Below are 19,034 nucleotides of genomic sequence, written 5' to 3'. Positions count from 1 at the left end.
TGTACGTGCCTTGAGTGCCCCAACTGTATTGATGTTTGGATCTCTTATGCTGATTTTTGTTGCCATGGCGGACACGGATTTGATGAGGACCTCGTGGACCTGCATTGGTAACCCCTATTTTAGCTTCACTTTTCATGTGTTATTCGTTTTAGTAAATCTGCTTTTTAGTGATAATTTCCACATATTTTTTTCAGCCTGCTTATATTCCAGGAACATGAGGAATAAGCTGCTTTTTTACTTAGTCTTTGGAGGACATATCATTTGTAGTTTCTGTGCAAGGCAAAAGAACAATGTACACAATACGCTAGTAGTTTTGCCTATTCAGGAAACAGCTTCTAACATCTGGACATAGTATCGCATCAGAACTGTACAACCAATACAGTATGATTTATTATACAAACCGTGCACTGACACGGGGGAGTGGGAGTAGAGGGCTTTCCGGGCATGACTATCCTGGGATACATGCTGTTTGACATACAGCCCGGCTGGAGCTGATCTACGAGCCTCCTGCAAGGATTGCCATATACATCACCTACAGACTCCTGACACTCTCTCCAGGTATGGGGTAGGGGCTAATCCCTTAGATTGGGCCAGGCATAGGGTACACCCGCTATGCTCTTAACGTAGACTCATGGTTAGGTAGAAACCTCTAGAACATCTAGAACTCCATACATCATGGTTGGACTGTTCATCTTCTTTACCATGCTTGTAATGCTGATTACAGTATTTTGTTCCATCTGCCTAATTATTGCAGCTCACCCTTTGTATAAAAAATTGTTATTGTTTCAATATATATATTGAAAACTTATCTCACATCTTTTTTTGTCTAGCCTTGGTATGCATGAGTAATAACCGAAAGGGGCAAGATCTGTTTCCCTGGGTTCCCTGGAGAGTCTGCATGTCATGTTCAGGTTGCCATAATCACCTTCCACCCTGGTAGGTTTGGGGGTATAGGTGAGGCACTGTGAGCTAGTCAGGGGTTAGGCCGACAGGTACAAATGGTGTAGATAGTCTCCTACACTCTGCTGTTTTGCTGTCCTAAACAAGCAGTCCTATTACCAGAGTAGGAACCACATAGCAGAAAGAGATAGGCCTGGCTTATGAATTGTATTATTTGTGGACCAAGGGGGGAGGGGCCAAAAGCCTACCCTCATAGTGGTGAAAGGCTACTGCCTTTGCCAGTAGTTAAGCAGCACACATGTGGTAGTGGCAGCATACAGTATAGTAATCATTAACAAGTCATTTTTACCAGTGTCTGGAATGATGCCTACAAGTTCACTCATGGAAAGTTCTGATGCTGTGTGCTTAAACCACCCTTGGCCTACTTCAGTTTGGTGTGAAGAGCTGTGCAGTATGTACTGTATAAACATGTTAGATGTATGTGTGTCTGTGAGTGGCATTATACAGGAATAATGCAGTGCTGTGCAGTGTTTGTATATGATATGCATGTGCTGAGCCTATGTGTGCCTGTGACTGGTACTGTACATAAAGGATGTAACTCTGTTCAGCGCATGTATGCTTTTTGCATGTTCTGAGTGCGTGTGTGCCTGTGAATGATGCAATGCATGTGAGAGAGATAAATATTTATTAATTAATGAATGGCATAGAAGTTAGCAAATGGTGATAAATTAACCTGCATTTAAAGGCCTAACTAAAAAAATAACTAAGAAATTAAAATGTAAACGTTTAAATTGTGGGGGACATTTTTGCTGACCATTCGTATTTTGACATCACGTTTAACATGCATATGTATTTTGAGTGAATTATTTATGAATATTAATAAGGAAGAATTATTTTTAGATAGAATCAGTAGAAATAAAATGTATTATGAGTATTGTTAGAAATGGGTTTTTTGGTTGGCAGTCAGATCACCCTCTTTTCAGGCAAGAACCCTCACTCTAGTCAGGGTAAGTCACACACAATCCAAAATTAGCCGGTGCCCACCCTCTGGCAGCTTGGTACAAGCAGTCAGGCTTAACTTAGAAGGCAATGTGTAAAGTATTTGAGCAATAAATCATACAATACCACAATACAGCACCACAAAAATACACCACACAGTGTTTAGAAAAACATATAATATTTATCAGGATAATTGTAGGTCAAAACGAATAAAGATGCAATGTGAAATTGTAGAGATATCACTGGAAAGTGATATAAAGGGCCTGATTACAACTTTGGAGGAGGTGTTAATCCGTCCCAAAAGTGACGGTAAAGTGACGGATATACCACCAGCCGTATTACGAGTCCATTATATCCTATAGAACTCGTAATACGGCTGGTGGTATATCCGTCACATTTGGGACGGATTAACACCTCCTCCAAAGTTGTAATCAGGCCCAAAGTGTCTTAAGTCTTTCAAAAGCAAACAAAGTCTCTTTCAAGCACAAAGTACCTGGTTTGGAGTGGAAAATCTCCGCAAGGGGCCGCAGAAGAAGAGATACGTGGAAAAAGGGTGTGTGCTTCGATTTCTCCCCAGCACACACGGACTTGCGTAGTTATTTTTCACGCGGGGAAGTCGTGCATCGTTTTCTGGCGCGCGGACAGTCTCTTTCTGTGGGTCGCGGGGATTACCAGATGTCCCGGGGTCTGTGCGTGGATTCCCCTGCTTGTTTTCCAGCTGCGCGTCGTTCCGCGGGGCTGTGCGTCGAAGTTTCGCTCTCACAGCAGGCGTCGCGTCGATTTCTCCTCTGGAAGTCGGGTGGCGTTGTCCTTGCGAGGCCGTGTGTCGAAGTTCCGGTCGCCCCGAAGGCGTCGAGTTGATCAGCATCGGTGTGCAGCGTTTTTCTCGCTGCGGAACAAGCTGTGCGTCAAAATTTGCGGCGCACGAAGAGTCCAAATGAAAAAGAGAAGTCTTTTTGGTCCTGAGACTTCAGGGAACAGGAGGCAAGCTCTATCCAAGCCCTTGGAGAGCACTTTTACAGCCAGACAAGAGTTCAGCAAGGCAGCAGGCCAACAGCAAGGCAGCAGTCCTTTGGAGAAAGCAGACAGGTGAGTCCTTTGAGCAGCCAGGCAGTTCTTCTTGGCAGGATGTAGTTTCTGGTTCAGGTTTCTTCTCCAGCAAGTGTCTGATGAGGTAGGGCAGAGGCCCTGTTTTATACCCAAATGTGCCTTTGAAGTGGGGGAGACTTCAAAGAGTGGCTAAGAAGTGCACCAGGTCCCCTTTCAGTTCAATCCTGTCTGCCAGGGTCCCAGTAGGAGGTGTGGCAGCCCTTTGTGTGAGAGCAGGCCCTCCACCCTCCCAGCCCAGGAAGACCCATTCAAAATGCAGATGCATGCAAGTGAGGCTGAGTACCCTGTGTTTGGGGTGTGTCTGAGTGAATGCACAAGGAGCTGTCAACGAAGCCCAGCCAGACGTGGATTGTAAGGCACAGAAAGATTTAAGTGCAGAGAAATGCTCACTTTCTAAAAGTGGCATTTCTAGAATAATAATATCAAATCCAACTTCACCAGTCAGCAGGACTTGGTATTACCATTCTGGCCATACTAAATATGACCTTCCTACTCCTTTCTGATCAGCAGCTACCACTTCAATACTGTATGAGGGCAGCCCCAATGTTAGCCTATGAAGGGAGCAGGCCCCCAGTAGTGCAAAAACGAATTTAGGAGTTTTACACTACCAGGACATGTAACCTACACAGGTACATGTCCTGCCTTTTACCCACACAGCACCCTGCTCTAGGGGTTACCTAGGGCACACATTAGAGGTGACTTACATGTGGAGAAAGGGGAGGTTTAGGCTTGGCAAGTACTTTTAAATGTCAAGTCGAGGGGACAGTGAAACTGCACATACAGGCCTTGCAATGGCAGGCCTGGGACCAGGTAAAGGGGCTACTTCAGTGGGTGGCACAACCAGTGCTGCAGGCCCACTAGTAGCATTTAATCTACAGGCCCTAGGCACATATAGTGCACAATACTAGGGACTTATAAGAAAATTAAATAGTCCAATCAGGTATGATCCAAGGTTACCATGTTTAAAAGGGAGAGAGCATATGCACTTTAGCACTGGTTAGCAGTGGTAAAGTGCACAGAGTCTAAAAGCCAGCAAAACAGAGTCCAAAAAGTGGAGGGAGGCAGGCAAAAAGTTAGGGGTGACCACCCTAAGGCATGTCAGGTCTAACAAGTATTAAATGAATATGAATTAAACACACTTTAATTGAATGAAATGAATTCCTTTAACATGTGAAGTAAAGTAAATATATGTTTAAAATTACTTTGACATCACATAAATAATGTTTTCAATTAAGTAATTTGCCTTCCATATATGGATTGTAAGGTGCTGCTGTCAACTGGGGTTGGAAGAAGGTGACCATTCCTGTGGAATCTTCCTGTATGCTGGCCCATGGGGAAAGGTATAACTAAATGTGGTTTCTTGTTTCCATGTTAGCTTAGTCACTTATGCCAGCATATTTTTAGTGAAATGCCCTAGTTAGATGCTTTCCAAATTATTTTTGTCTTTCTTTGATTTTGCTTTTGTCCGCATTAGTTAGCCCGTTCCCACACATGATATATTGATGTCACCATCATCTGCTTTAAATATTAATAACTGTTGCTATATTGTATTGTTGCTCATCTATAATATTCTTTTGGAGTGTCTAACAGTATTGATGTTTAGTAGGTTGAATCTTTTTAGATGTTTCGGTCAGCCTATGGTTTTCATGTTTCTATAATTTAGTTTTGCACACCATTTATGTGACATTGATTTTGAGATTGTAATAAAACTTTGAAACTCTATTCAGTTTGGAGTTTTGATTTAGTGTTAATTTGTTATGGTGTTAAGTATTGTTTATGGTATAAAGTCATTGACTTGTGGTTGAATAATTCTGACTACTACACTCTTCACCAAGTCCAAAGATTCTGTTGACCTCTGAGGGTGAGCTTTGTGATGGTGTCACTCACCCTGAGCTCTGGTTAGTGTTGAGCCCGGACCTGGAGAGTAATAATTTTCTGGGGCCCCTAGCACTCTAGCACATGGAAGACCCTAGGTTCCATTCTGGAAAACTCAGGGCTGACTGGAGGAACATGAGGAGAGGAGGAAGATGAATCCCCACAGACAGATTTGTGTATGGCTAAATTCCAGTAAGCTGATTGGGGCACACTGAAGGAAGGGAGAGCTAGGCTTTTCTGTGCACTTCAAAGGGTGCTCATTGATTCAGAAAATGGTCACTGGGAAGGGGCCTGGGCACATTTCAGGAAGGAGATGAGGCTGATAAGAGAATCAGGAAAGTAGGACTGACACCCTGGGTTAACCTTTTGATTGACATATAACTGTGGCTGACATCAAGGTGTGAATCTCTAGTCAATCCCATGGCCTGTGTAGTGGGGCTATCTGATTGAGTTCCTCCATCTATTACAGACTGGAAACATCCTTAACAAGGCATTGTGAATGACGTGGACAGGGAGCATGCAAGAGTAAGCACACTTGCCGGAACAACGCATTACTTTTTCTGTGTCTTAACCACGCTTATGCCAAACTACACATAGGCGTTGTTAAGGCACAGAAAAAGCCAGAGTGGATCAGGAGAGGACTAAAGGTGTACAAGGAGCTCCTCTCTGCTGGCGAAGCTAACTGAGTTTTTGTAACTCCATGCTCGCTTGGAACACGGAAGTATAAAAAAAACTCCGCTAGCCCTGCCAGCAGAGCGGAGCTTACCCGGTGTGCGCTGCAGCCCAGTATGGGCTGCACAGTGCAAGCGCAGACAGTCTGGGCTGCAGCGTGCACTGGAGCAGAGGAGGGGGGCAGCAGCTGGAGAGGAGGACTTCCCATCGCCATCGGATGACGAGGAGAGGAGGACCCCCCACAGGAAGACCCAGGAAAGTCCTTGTCTCTTTTGTTGTCATTGTTTGTGCACACTGATGCTCAAACAAGGACTGAAATGGCAGCTTTTGCTGCCTATGGTCCTATCCTGAATTCAGGCCAGGGCCGTAGGCAGTGAAAGAAAGCTGCTGTTTCAGGCCTGTTGTGCACACACAACAGGCCGGTGCACAACAGGCCTGGCAGCTTTTGCTGCCTGGGTCCCTGGGCTGGGCTTAGGGTGGGGGGGATGGTCTATTTTTCTTTTAGGGGGAGAGGAAGTGGGGGAGTTGGGTATTTGTTTTATTGAGGGCTTAGGGAGGGGGCAGGGTAGTTTATCTTTAAAGGGGAGGGGGAAGGTTTAAGGAAGGGCGGGAGGAGGTAGGAGATAAGAGAAGGAAGGATAGGGAGAGGACGCAGTGAGGTAAGTGGGGTTGGGGCCGGGTTGATGGGTAGTTTTTAGCGGTGGGATAAATTTAGGGCTTATGGTGGGTGGTGGGTGTCAGGGTAGTTTAGTTTTTAGGGACAGAGGTGGAATTTTGGGGTCGTTTTTTTAGGGCTCAGGGCAGGTGAGGGGGTCGGGGTAAATTAGTTTTTATGGGGACTGGGGGGTTGGGATCGTTTTTTGTTTAGGGCTTAGGGTGGGTGAGGAATGCGGGGTAGTTTAGTTTTTGGGGCCTGGGGTGGGGGTGTTGGGATCATTTTTTTAGGGCTCAGGGTGGGTGGAGGGGTCAGGGTAGTTTAGCTATTAGGGGTGGGGTAGTTGTGGGCTTCAGGGCTGGTGGGCCTCATTGTATGACAGAACCACGAATGTCATTTCCACATATGCCTTTACTAGGCATGCTTTTACAATGAAATTCATTGTAAAGGCTTGCGTGATGATAAAGGGATGTGTGGAAACGGGCCATTGTGGTTCCGACCACATTGTTAAGGCATGCGTGGTTCTATCATACAACCGTTATAGACTGCTTCCTAGAGGAAAGGAGAACAGATGTTAAAGCACTTCTAAAGGAAGGAGATCCCCCAACATAAAACTTCAAAGATTCAGATTCTAAATCATATTTGGGCCCAGACTCTCAAAGGTTTAGCGTTACTTTTGTAATGCTAAACTAACACTAAACTTTTTGGGGCATTCACAAACCAAAGCAAATTGGTATTTGTGAGTGTGGTTTGCTAAATACATCTTGAGGACATTCGGAAAGCTGACCTGGGAATGCAATCTGCGCATTGCTTGCCATTGGCTTTGTGGTTTGCAACTCATATTTGCTTATTTCCATTTGCTGGATTTATTTGTTTTAGGCTGTCCAGCTTGAGTTCCTACCTTCCCTTGTTTGTTTACTTTTCTCTCTCTCACTCTTTCTTTGACATCAAAGTGAGAGGATTTATGTGGCAATCTTGCTAGGTACTGGGGGTCAGAAAGAGGTTTTTTATAGCACACTGATAACATTTTAACTCTATAAGTATTTCAGAATATATAAGAATTAGGAACAAAAATGAAGCACATTTTGTTTTTTCTGAAGTGTGCTGGAAAAAAAACTTTAATATGATCAAAACAGATCATTACACTAGGTGATGCAATTTCCACACATTTTCGTCTGAGCAATGTATAGTTTTATTAGTAAAACTGTATGTCTATGCAGATGTAATTGTCATTTCAATTGAAAATGTGTTGTCTGTAATGGCAGTGTACTACCACACCATGAATACTCCACTCTATGCCACTACACTTGACTCTGCACCACTTCACTGTACACCTCTCCACGCCACTGCACTCTGCACCACTCTACGTTACGCCACTGCACTCTATGCCACTTCAAGCTGTGCCTCTATACTCTTCCCTGTACCAATCTACTCTATGCCGTTCCACTCTTCGCCACTCTACTCTATACCACTAGACTCTATGCCACTGCACTCTATACCACTATGATCTAGGCCACACCAATCTACTTTGCACAACCCTCGTCGACACCACTGTACCTTATGCCACATTGCAACACTGCACTCTATGCCACTGCACTCCATGCAGTACACTCTATGCCAATGCACTTTACCCTTTAACACCCAACTCTAGACCCCTGCACTCTATGCCAATCTACTGGACACCACTCTAATCTACTCAGCACCACTGCAGTCCATGCCACTTCACTCTACACAACTTTACGCCACTACACTCTATGCAACTCTATGCAACTCTATGCAACTGCACTATGCCCTGCACCACTCCACTCTGTGCCACTTTACTCTGAAACAATCTAGTTTATGCCACTGCACTCTCAGCCACTCTTCTCCATTGTGCACCACTCCACTCTACACCACTCTCCTCTTAACCACTGCACTTTACACCAGTGCACTCTACACTCTATGTCACTGCACTCTGTCACTGCACTCTACTCTGCATCACTGTACTCTTCACCACTGCTCTCTACGTCACTCTACTCCACTTCATACCACTACGCTCTGACATTCTACTCTGCAACACTGCACTTTCTGCCACTGAACTCTACATCACTCTAAGCTCCAGTGTATGTCACTCTGCGCTTCTCCACACTATACCACTCCAAATCACAACACTCTTCGCTATTCCACTCTATGACACTCCATGCCACTTTCCACTAAGCCACTAACTTTTACCCATGCTGAACAACAGCCACGCTGGTATACAACATGGCTAAAACACATTTGCAAAGCCAATAGCTCTTACATAGGTGAGATCCTTTGGCTTTGCAAATGCTTGTTAACTTTGTTTAAGGTCAAGCTATAAACTGTGAAACAGGTTTGTGTTTCTGAACCATTTTCCTGAAACTCAGGACACTTGCCTTCTATCTTGCAGGTTAGATTGCTATAGGGTTTCTCCATATTTTAGCTTGTTTTCAGTGTTTGTCCGAAGACCAGTACTGTTTTGAACTGTAACACAGTATAGCAGATTTGAGAGAAGGAATGGAAATCATAAATTTTACAGTGTGTATACAACTGGACATGGTTAAGACAGCCAGCTTTTCAAAGAGGGTCGTCCTTTGTGCAATTCAGTCTTTTCTATTTTAAATCATCAAACACCAGTGCAGGGAGATTTAGAAAATAAATGAGGGGCCCTTCTACTTTCAGACTAAATAGTTGTCTGCCCCTTTGCCTCCAACAAAACATTATTATGACAGACATTACTCTAACTTCCAGTTCAACCCCACAAAGAACATGCTAAGGGGCATATTTATGAAAAATGGTGCCACTTTTCTTTCACCCCTTAGCGCTCTCCCCTAACAACACCATGGTGCACCGTGTTTAAAATACGGTGCACCATGGCGGTAGTTAGAGTGACTAGCGTCATCATTTTTTTACTCTAGTCCGGCGCTTTGCAGGATTAGCGTAAAAAATTATGCTAAATCCTTCAAAGCACCCTGAGGCCCATTGTAATCAATGGGAGCCTCTGTTTAACGCCTGCACTTAGCAGGCATTAACAAATGCTGATAAAAATGGCGCAAAGAAATCTCATAGATTCCTTTGCGCCATTTTTACCCCCCCCTAGCGCCAGAATGCCCCTCTTGCATACATTATTCCTGGCAAAGGCATAATGTAGCACAAGGGGTTATAAAGTGGCGCAATGCTTGCATTGTAAATTTGTAAATATGGCGCAGTGTTTTCACCCTTTTAACGCCACATTAGCGTCAAAATTATGACGCTAATGTGGTGTTCGAACTGCGCAAGGCCAGCATAAATCTGGCCCTGATTGCTTTATCATATACTATGCAGTACGGCCGTATCAGGTGTACTACGCTCTCTAAACCATTTAGAGGTATGACAATTGCAAAGTTTCCGATGGCAGAGCGTTAAATGGCACCCATGTCTGATAAAACTGACTTTGCCTGGGCAGCAGAATTTGACCTCTCCTTGACCTCCCTTTTTTAGGGAGGGTCGACTGTCCCTCGCTATCCTTTTCTGGCCTGGGATGGACATGAAAGGCATCGCTGGGGTATTCTATTAATGCCCCACATTATCAAGGAAAGATACTCAGTGGTTCATTTTTTTTGCTTTTTAAGAAACAGATTCCTGTATTGTTCGTTTCTTTCATGGAAACAAAACAGAAATTGCACACTGGGTGCATCAAAGGTACTCATCAATTGTTCAGTGTCTTCTGTTTGACCACTGCACCAGTTGCTATATTGAAGGCAGAGAGATCTTGGTCTGTCAGCTGGACAGAGACGTTTGAAAGCATTGGCAGAATGGGCGCTGGCCCAGGGCCCCAGAATTTCAAGGGGCCCCTTAATATTCTTATCAGCTGTCTGCTTGAGACAGCCCAGTTCTGTAGACAGTCCTGCCCTGATGACATTTAATGATTCTTGAACAGAAACTATTTTAAATACCATTTCCCTTCCAAGTTTATTTTATATCACATTTTATTGAAGTTTTGCAGTACAGTATAAAAACAAAAAAACGATGCTGTCTCCTTCCAACCCTAGTGTGCTCCCACACCACCCACATTGTTTATTATAGGCCACATTGATTCTGTCTCTGATCACCCCACACGTTTGCCTTACCCTCTTGACCCTCAAACTCCATCATTCCTTATCTCTTCATCCAGCATCAATGTTACAGTCATTTTGCAGAGACCTGTTGTGTTTATGTTTTTCAACACCGTGCAGTAGCCATAAAAGACATTCTTTTGACTCGAAAAAAGGTCCTCACACATGAGAAATGTTTGGGGATCACAGAGAATGTTTCAATTTATATTAGTGAGCTGCTACTGGATTACTATACTGAAAACACACTTCACTGTCCCCGAATGTTAGATGCAAACACATTTAGAATTCGGATCAGTATACCATTACACTGTCAGTGACCTGGCCAGACACTGTATGAACGAAATTAAATTAGATCATAAATTCTAAGGTGTCCCGAACAAGGCACCCAAAATACTTTTGGCCTCAGGCCACCAAAATCCTTAAGATCTTCCTGTGGATGGCGATGTGGTCAATGTCTGAATTCTTCAACTGGTCCTTTGCAAGGGCAGCAGTAGCCATGGCCTCCTCTGACGCAGCCGAGGTCTTACGAAGTCCGCTAGTTCCTTATCTCCTGTCAGCACCCAGTATAATAGAGGCAAAATATAACTAAAAACACAAAATAGCTATTTATAGATAGACCTCATTTCACACCAACATCATGGATTATTCCCAGAAAGTCTTGGAAGAACATCATTGTTACACATAGATATATGTACAGTCCATCAACAAGTTTACACTTTGTTTTATTGTTTTACTATCAATGTACTCGTCAACAATGTGCTTGCATTAGACACCAGGAGAAATGTTCTTGAGAACATAAAAAATGCATTTAATAAATCAGACTGGATTGCAGGATACGCGCTGTGAACGACTATCTATCTATCTATCTATCTATCTATCTATCTATCTATCTATCTATCTATCTATCTATCTATCTATCTATCTATCTATCTATCTATCATAATCAGTGGCTAAAACTGAACTGATACAAACCATCATGGTATACCTTCTTCTAATTTTTAGAAGTACGCTAATCCCTGGGTTTGTAAGCGTAAGGTTGCATGTGTACATTGATTTACTAAAAAAGATACAGTGTAATGATTAGTTTTGTAATGGTTTAGAATATGTGGTGATGGGTTATTTTGGCCTAAATCCCAGTAAACAAAAGAAGGAAAGCACACTTCCTAGAATATCATTACTATGTTCAGTTAAAGAATGACATTTACTTCTAAAATATTTCTTATGGGGGTTGTTACAAAATTATCATACGTATAGTCCTTTTTCTTTATAAAAGAGTATGAAGGTTTGGAATGTCACACTACTGTATCTGAAAATAAAACTGTAACAACACCTAATGGTTTTTGAGAAGCCAAACAGGCCTGTTTTGACCTTGAGTACTAAAGTATGTCCACCACCAAGGCTTTCCTCTGTCTGCTGACGGTTCACCTCCTTCCTCGGTTGCTCCACTTGATCCATGCTGCTTATGTGGGTCAAAGTGGTCTAACGGGTCGAATCGATCATAAATGTCCTCCAGTGGAAGATTATCAAATTTTGGCCTTTGGATTTTAGTACGCCTTAGGGTAAAGTCAACCCGACCAGCCTTAGTCATTTTTGCTGGTAGAGTGATCTTCTTCATCACCTTTGTGTACCCTGTGGCATGAGCGCTGACGATGTGCGTCCCGGGTACCAATATCCTCCAGTAGTCCCCGTCAGCACCTAAAATGAGAAGATCGAAAATTGTCTTTAATCCTTACAAGTGCAAAATACTATTGAATTAATAATACCTTTCAGAACTGTAGTGGGAAATACGTCTGTCAAAATTGCAGACCATATTTAGTTTGTATTGGTTATGTGTCAGATTGTTTCAGAATATGCAGGACCTAAGAGGTGAGCGTATTCCAGAGGGGAATCAAGAGGAGGGAAAGAACTCCTACTTGGACAGTGTGCAGCACATAAATGGAGTTCTGGAGTATTGAGAACTCAACATTTTAATAAACATGAAGATGTAATTATGCTTCTAGCGTTATATCGCCATAGTCCTCTTTTTTACAACTCCAAAATCAGGAAAATCAATGTACAAATACAGTGAGGCACAAGTACATATGCTGTAGTGAAAACAATAGTTTTTTCTACACCATATTTATGTTCTCAACACAAACCTTGCGGGAGTTCTTTTTTTCGACACAGTTTGCACTCAAATCAAGACTGCAAAATTACCACATTTGCAACTTTTTCATAATACAATGTTCCCTTGTAAAATCTGGCAGAGATCTATTGGGGAAAATCTCACTACTCTTTGCTTTTGTCATAAGGACATTTTATTCCCTGGTTGGGCACCCCTGTCGTAGCTATGTTTCACAGCTTGTGAGTGTGTTACCTTTATACACGTTTGAATTAATATTTTAGCGAGCCTGCATTTAGCATTTGCTTTTAAATATTTGATCAGCTGCCTCTTCTAGGAATATATAGCCGACACAGTTTTGGTCAAGAAAGGGGAAGTATATGCCTCGACTTACACTGCAGAGTTAAATTGTTGAGGAAAGGAACCTTTTCACTCAATATAGTATCCTTGAGTTAATTAATATTTTATTTCTTTGCAAAGCATTTGATATGCCCTTTTCATTCAGAACAGATATAGATGTTAAAAAAGATTTTTATATTTTTTTGGATACTAAGCACTAGGTGCTCCTTTAATAAAGGTGCAGTGAAAGTGAATATTGTGGTGCTGGTTTGACAGGCAGTCTCAGACCTCTGGTGGAGGCGGTGAAGCCAAGAGATTCTTGTACTACTGTCACTCAAAAGATATTGATCCCTTTAAAGCCATAGTGCCAGACATTGTCTACTACTTACTGCACTTGCAGGTTTGTGGTCTAGCCTCCACCTCCATTTAACTACACCTAGCCACCAAAGCCTCATACCTTCAGAATAGACAACACATCTCTCTCTTCAGGATTCTGGTCATTAAATCTTTCATGGAGGGTCTCAAGATAGTCATGCCTAAAAGCAAAACACTTCAGTTTGTGCAGAAAGGTATTCTTTCCTGCACAAAAAATCTTGCCTGCAACAAAGGAACCCTTGCACCAGATATAAATGTACTGTGGGAAATATTGATAAATTTGCTCCAAGCTTTATAAGTATTTTGCAAGGTATTGAAAACTGTATAGATTTGAGCTTGCTGCAGGCACTGTTTGTTTCAATAAAAGAGAAATCAACAGTAAAAACCAGTTACGCAGATCATTAAATAGGACCACAAACAGCCAACAAATGGCCCACACATCTGACCTTTCAGACCAGCACTTTGGACACTGCTTGATCGCTCTATAGGTCAGTCCGACCCCAGGAAAGATATTTTTGTCCAAAAACACACATTGACAGCCAAATATACCTTAATTATTCAGGTCCTCTATTTTAATCAATGCAGGTACCCCAGATTATTGTTCCAACATCTACAAGCTGTTGCGCGATTTTACCATTACTTATAAATGTGCCCGAGGTCTCATATTTATTTGTACTGAATCTGCTTTGTATAAAGATGAAAATATTAACAAATTGGAGAATGCTTGAAGCCATGTGCATCAAAAAATGACACGAATGCGGTGCAAAAAAGTATAAATCAGGGCCTACATTTTTAATTTTGCCTTAAAATTATAAGTAAAACTTACATCGTATTGCAAATTCTTGTTCACACACCTATAGCCACTATAGCACCTTATCGATTCATTTTATCAGAGAATTACCTAAAAGAGACAAGACAGCTATCTAACGAATACCCCAAAGCTCCATCACTATAGGGCAGATTTAAGTGATAATGACTGTGTGCGTTGCTGCGCCAAATGCGGCAGCGTCGCGCACAGTCATTTACAAAACACGGGAATGTGCCATATTTACAATCAATCAATCAAAATAAATTATAGAGCGCGTTACTCACCTGTGAGGGTCTCAAGGCGCTTGTGAGGGGGGGGCGGTGATGGGGGGTTACTGTTCGAACACCCATGTCTTGAAGTTTTTTCTGAAGAGCAGGAGCTCTTTGGTTTTGCGGAGGTTGGTGGGGAGGAAGTTCCAGGTTATGGGGGCGAGGTAAGAGAAGGCCCTGCCTCCTGTGGTGGTTCGTTGGATGCAGGGGACTGTAGCTAGTGCGAGGTCGGCTGATCGGAGGTTGCGGGTGGGAGTGTGGAAGTTCACTCTTTTGTTGAGGTAGGTTGGGCCGGTGTTGTGGAGGGATTTGTGTGCGTGGATGAGGATCTTGAAAGTTATTCTCTTGTCTATGGGGAGCCAGTGAAGGAATTTGAGGTGCAGTGAGATTTGTTTGTGGCGGGGGAGGCCAAGGACGAGGCATGCGGCTGTGTTCTGGATTCTCTGGAGTTTGCATTTGAGTTTGAGTGTGGTGCCGGCGTAGAGGGCGTTACAGTAGTCTAGTCTGCTGCTGATGAGTGCATGGGTGACTGTCTTCCTGGTCTCTGGGGGAATCCATTTGAAGGATTTTTTCAGTATGCGGAGTGTGTGGAAGCAGGAGGAGGTTAGTACACTGATTTGCTTTCTCATGGAGAGGGAGGGGTCCAGGATGATGCCGAGGTTGAGTACGTCGTTTGCGGGGTGGGTGCGGGCCTAGGGCGGTGGGCCACCAGGAGTCGTCCCATATGGTTTTGTTGGGGACAAAGATGATGATTTTGGTTTTGTTAGAGTTAAGCTTGAGGTGGTTAGTTGTCATCCAGTTGGCGGTGTCGAGGAGAGCAGCGTGTAGGTTGGTTTTGGCAGTGGTTGGGTTGCAGGAGAGGGAGAGGATGAGTTGGGTGTCGTCTGTGTAGGAGAGCATAGTGATTCCGTGTGGTCGGAGGATGTTGGCTAGGGGGATCATGTAAATGTTGAAGAGTGTGGGGCTGAGGGAGGAACCTTGGGGGACTCCGCAGATGATTTTGGTAGCGGTCGAGTGGAAATGTGGAAGGCAGACTCTTTGGGTCTCGTTGGTGAGGAAGGAGGTGAGCCAGTCTGAGGCTTTGTGGTGAATTCCTGTGTTGTGGAGGTGTCTGCAGAGTGTGTGGTGACAGACAGTGTCAAAGGCTGCGGAGAGGTCTAGGAGGATGAGTGCGACAGTCTTGCCTTTGTTGACTCTGGTCATGATGTCGTTAGTACATGCGATGAGGGTGGTTCCTGCGGAACCCGGATCGTGAGGGGTCAAGAGTGTTGTTTTCCTCGAGAAAGTGGGATAGGCGGGCGTTGACTAGTTTCTAGGTTACCTTGGTGGGGAAGGTCGCTTCCCTCCTCTCCGCCGCTAAACCCGGCTGCCAGATTTTACCTGCTTTTTCAGCTCCAATCTTTCTTTCCCCGGCTCTCCCTCGCCGCTGCCTCCCCGCGGCCCCACCCCCTCCCTCCACCTCGACTCTCCGCTCCGTTCCTTTTCCTGTTTCCCGCTTTGAGCCCCGCTCCCCGCCACCCTGCCCTCTCATTGGTTAATCCACCCCATCCTCCCAGCTGCCACTCCCTCCCACCTCCCCTCTTATGCCGGCCGCAGCGCGGACGCGCCGCTAAAGGCAAGCCCGTCTGCGCCCGTCCGTGCCAAGACCGCGCCCAGCGCCAGACACCCTGGCCCCCTCAGACAACTCTACTCCCCCCTCACCCTCCACTCTCTCAACTCAGGCCCTCACCCCACCTGCACCCTTTCCAGCCCCACACACACTCATGGCCCCTTCAACTGCTACATCTGTCATTTCTCCTGTTCCACATCCCTCACACCGCACTCCAACCACAGTGACCCCCCCCACAACAAACACAACACCCCAACGCAATACTCACCTGCTCTGCCCCCACCAACCAGCCCCGCTGCACACCACCCCACAACCAGAACACACCCCGCAACAAAACCCTCATGCACCACACCAACACCACCCACCACAACCACCTCAACTGCCTGCTCCTCAATACCCACTCCCTTCACAAACATGCCATAGAACTCTGGGATCTCATCACATCACACTCACCTGACATCGTCTTCCTCACGGAAACCTGGACCAACCCCTCCTCAGAACCCGACATAGCCATCGCCACCCCCAAGGGATACAAACTCCAACGCAAAGACCGCCTTAAGAAGCCAGGTGGTGGCATCACCATCCTACACAAAGACACCATTAAAATCACCACCAACTCCCAAGACACTATCGACAGCACAAAAGACATGCACTTCCTAATCCACATTAAAAACAACTCCACTCTCAGAGGTACACTAATCTACAGACAACCAGGACCACGCCCCGCTTTCTGCGACACCATCGCCGACACCATCAGCTCGCACACCCTCACCTCCACAGACTACATCCTCCTTTGTGATATCAACTTTCACTTGAAGAACCTTCAAGACCACAACTCCACCTCCCTCATAGACAACCTCACCAACCTTGGACTCAAACAACTGGTCACTGCACCCACCCACTCAGCAGGACACACGCTCAATGCAATTTTCACCTCTAGCCAACACATAACCTACGCCCGCACCACCGAACTCCACTGGACTGACCACCAATGCGTCCACTTCTCCTTCATCAAACCCCCCCACACACAACCATCAGCACACCATGCCCTACCGCATGTGGGACAAGATCCCCACAGAACGCCTGAACTCCCAACTGGCTCACAACCTTCCCCCCCACACCAACGACCCCAACACAGGAGCACACAACCTCTCTAAATGGATCACTACCTGCGCAGACACACTAGCCCCCCTCAAAAAACACATCGCCACCCGCAACATCAAGAACGCCCCATGGTTCACCCCCCAACTCCAAGACTCCAAGCGCAAATGCCGCCATGCTGAGAAAATATGGCGACAAGAGCCCTCTACAACCAACTTCTCCACCCTAAAACTTCCACTCTCACCCATCACCAACTCATACGCACCACCAAGAGTAATCACTACAAGACTCGCCTTGACAACAACTCCCAAAACAGCAAAGAACTCTTCACCATCATTAAGGAGCTAGCCAAACCCAAAGCCAGCAACATAGACCCCACACACACACAGCCCCTATGTGACGCCCTCTCCAACCACTTCCACCACAAAATCATGGACATCCACAACAGCTTCATACCACACACACACACCACACCAACTCTCACTCACCCAACTCAACCCCACACTCATGACCCCCCCACCACACTTACCACCTGGGCCCCTAACACACGAAGAAACCAAAAAAAACATTAATTCCATCCACTCCGGAACCCCCTCCGACCCCTGCCCTCATCGCATCTACAACAAAGCCAGCCCAACCATCGCCCCCATACTCCGCGACATAATCAACTCCTCTTATGACTCCCCACCTACCCAGACCCCTGGAAGCACGCAGAAATCACCGCTCTCCTAAAAATACAAAAAAACAATAATACGACACACCCCTGTGTTTCCCCCTGCTCGGGCGCAAAATTTGCTGCTGCGCACCAGTGCATCCACCTTCGCACCATTGTGCAAGGATGGCTGCATTGAAGGGGAGATTGTTTATCTGCAGGAAGGGACACCTTCCTCCACAAAAACAATTGTCAATGGCGATTTGCTCTTTTTATGTGTGCTGCAAAATGTAGCACACATAGAAAGAGCGAAAAAGAAGGAGAAGTGAAGGCATTTGTGCCACTTTAATACCACCCCTCGGTTGGCGTTGGGTCTTGGCGCTACCTCAGATTTATGAAAACTCATAAATCTGGGGAGCATCAAAATGCAATGGGTGTTGCTGTGGCATGCCCACAGTAACACCCATTGCACACTCCTTCCACACAAAGTGCTGCGTGTGAATGGGCCGTATTTAAAAGTTGGCGTTAAACTACAAAAAGTGACTTATCGCCAACTTGTAAATACAGTGCAGTGCATAGCGCTGCCAGAGCGTCACTAAAAGTGATGCTAGGCGCTCTTAAATATGTCCCTATATTTATTAACCAATACAGACTCAGTTCTGCTTTCACAATTTGCTGTAGCCAATTATTTTCTTAACAGAACTCATTGCAATGTTTGTTTGACAGTGCATCATATTCATAAGCCCAAACGCAAAACCTATTAATAGTCCTGCCATCTAACTAGCATCCTTCCCAGTGCTCATGGTTTCTGGTTAGCAGCCATGCTCCTGTCAGGAATCTAAGATAAATACTGTACAGTGTCTGCTCAAACCCACCACATTCAGGGTCTCCTACACCATGTGTGGAAGACATCATGCTATCAGTAGTGTCAGGGGTACCAAGGGCCTCTGCTTATATTTTCAGTGAGTTATTTTAAAGGCAGGACTACTCAAAACAACTGTATTGTGAGGAAATTATACTTTTATTTCTAAATCCCTTGATGGGCTTCCACTAAATTCTGGTGTGAACACTGAACATGGTTTTGGAAATATCACTTCTTCTTATGATCCTGACCCTATTCATAGCATTCCTTTTGTTTCTAGGCTGTTCTGGGAAAGTGTTCCCTTCTCATCTGGCAAGTTCGTGACATACAGCAGAAAATCTTTTCTGGTCACATTACAAGTTTTAAGTGGAGATTCAAAGCCTACCTCTGCTCCGAAGATCCCTTTGTACTCCCTGTGCCAGGTTTGTTCCTGAATCAGCATTTCTGAAAGGCCACATTATTGAATTTCCCTTTATTTTACAAGCTTACCTTCATACCTTTTCTATATGTATGTATGTATGTATGTATGTATGTATGTATGTATTGGGTATTTCTAGAGCGCATTCCAGCAGATGCATCGAACTGCTAATCTGAGCTAGAATACTGAATTCCC

The 19,034-nt window shown here is 44.7% G+C and overlaps 1 protein-coding gene across 1 annotated transcript in view; it reads right to left on the bottom strand.

Annotated features, from left to right (window-relative positions):
- Positions 1–10,997: 10,997 nt before the first annotated feature.
- CPZ (carboxypeptidase Z) overlaps positions 10,998–19,034 on the bottom strand; it is a 274,165-nt gene continuing 266,128 nt past the window's right edge. The window contains exon 11 of the mRNA XM_069203449.1: positions 10,998–12,000. Coding sequence (XP_069059550.1) covers positions 11,636–12,000 — 365 coding nt within the window. The 3' untranslated portion in view covers positions 10,998–11,635. The remainder of the gene's footprint in view (positions 12,001–19,034) is intronic.

This window comes from Pleurodeles waltl, chromosome 1_2 (genome assembly GCF_031143425.1).
Source record: "Pleurodeles waltl isolate 20211129_DDA chromosome 1_2, aPleWal1.hap1.20221129, whole genome shotgun sequence".
NCBI lineage: Eukaryota > Metazoa > Chordata > Amphibia > Caudata > Salamandridae > Pleurodeles > Pleurodeles waltl.
This window is presented reverse-complemented; position numbering and strand designations above follow the sequence as displayed.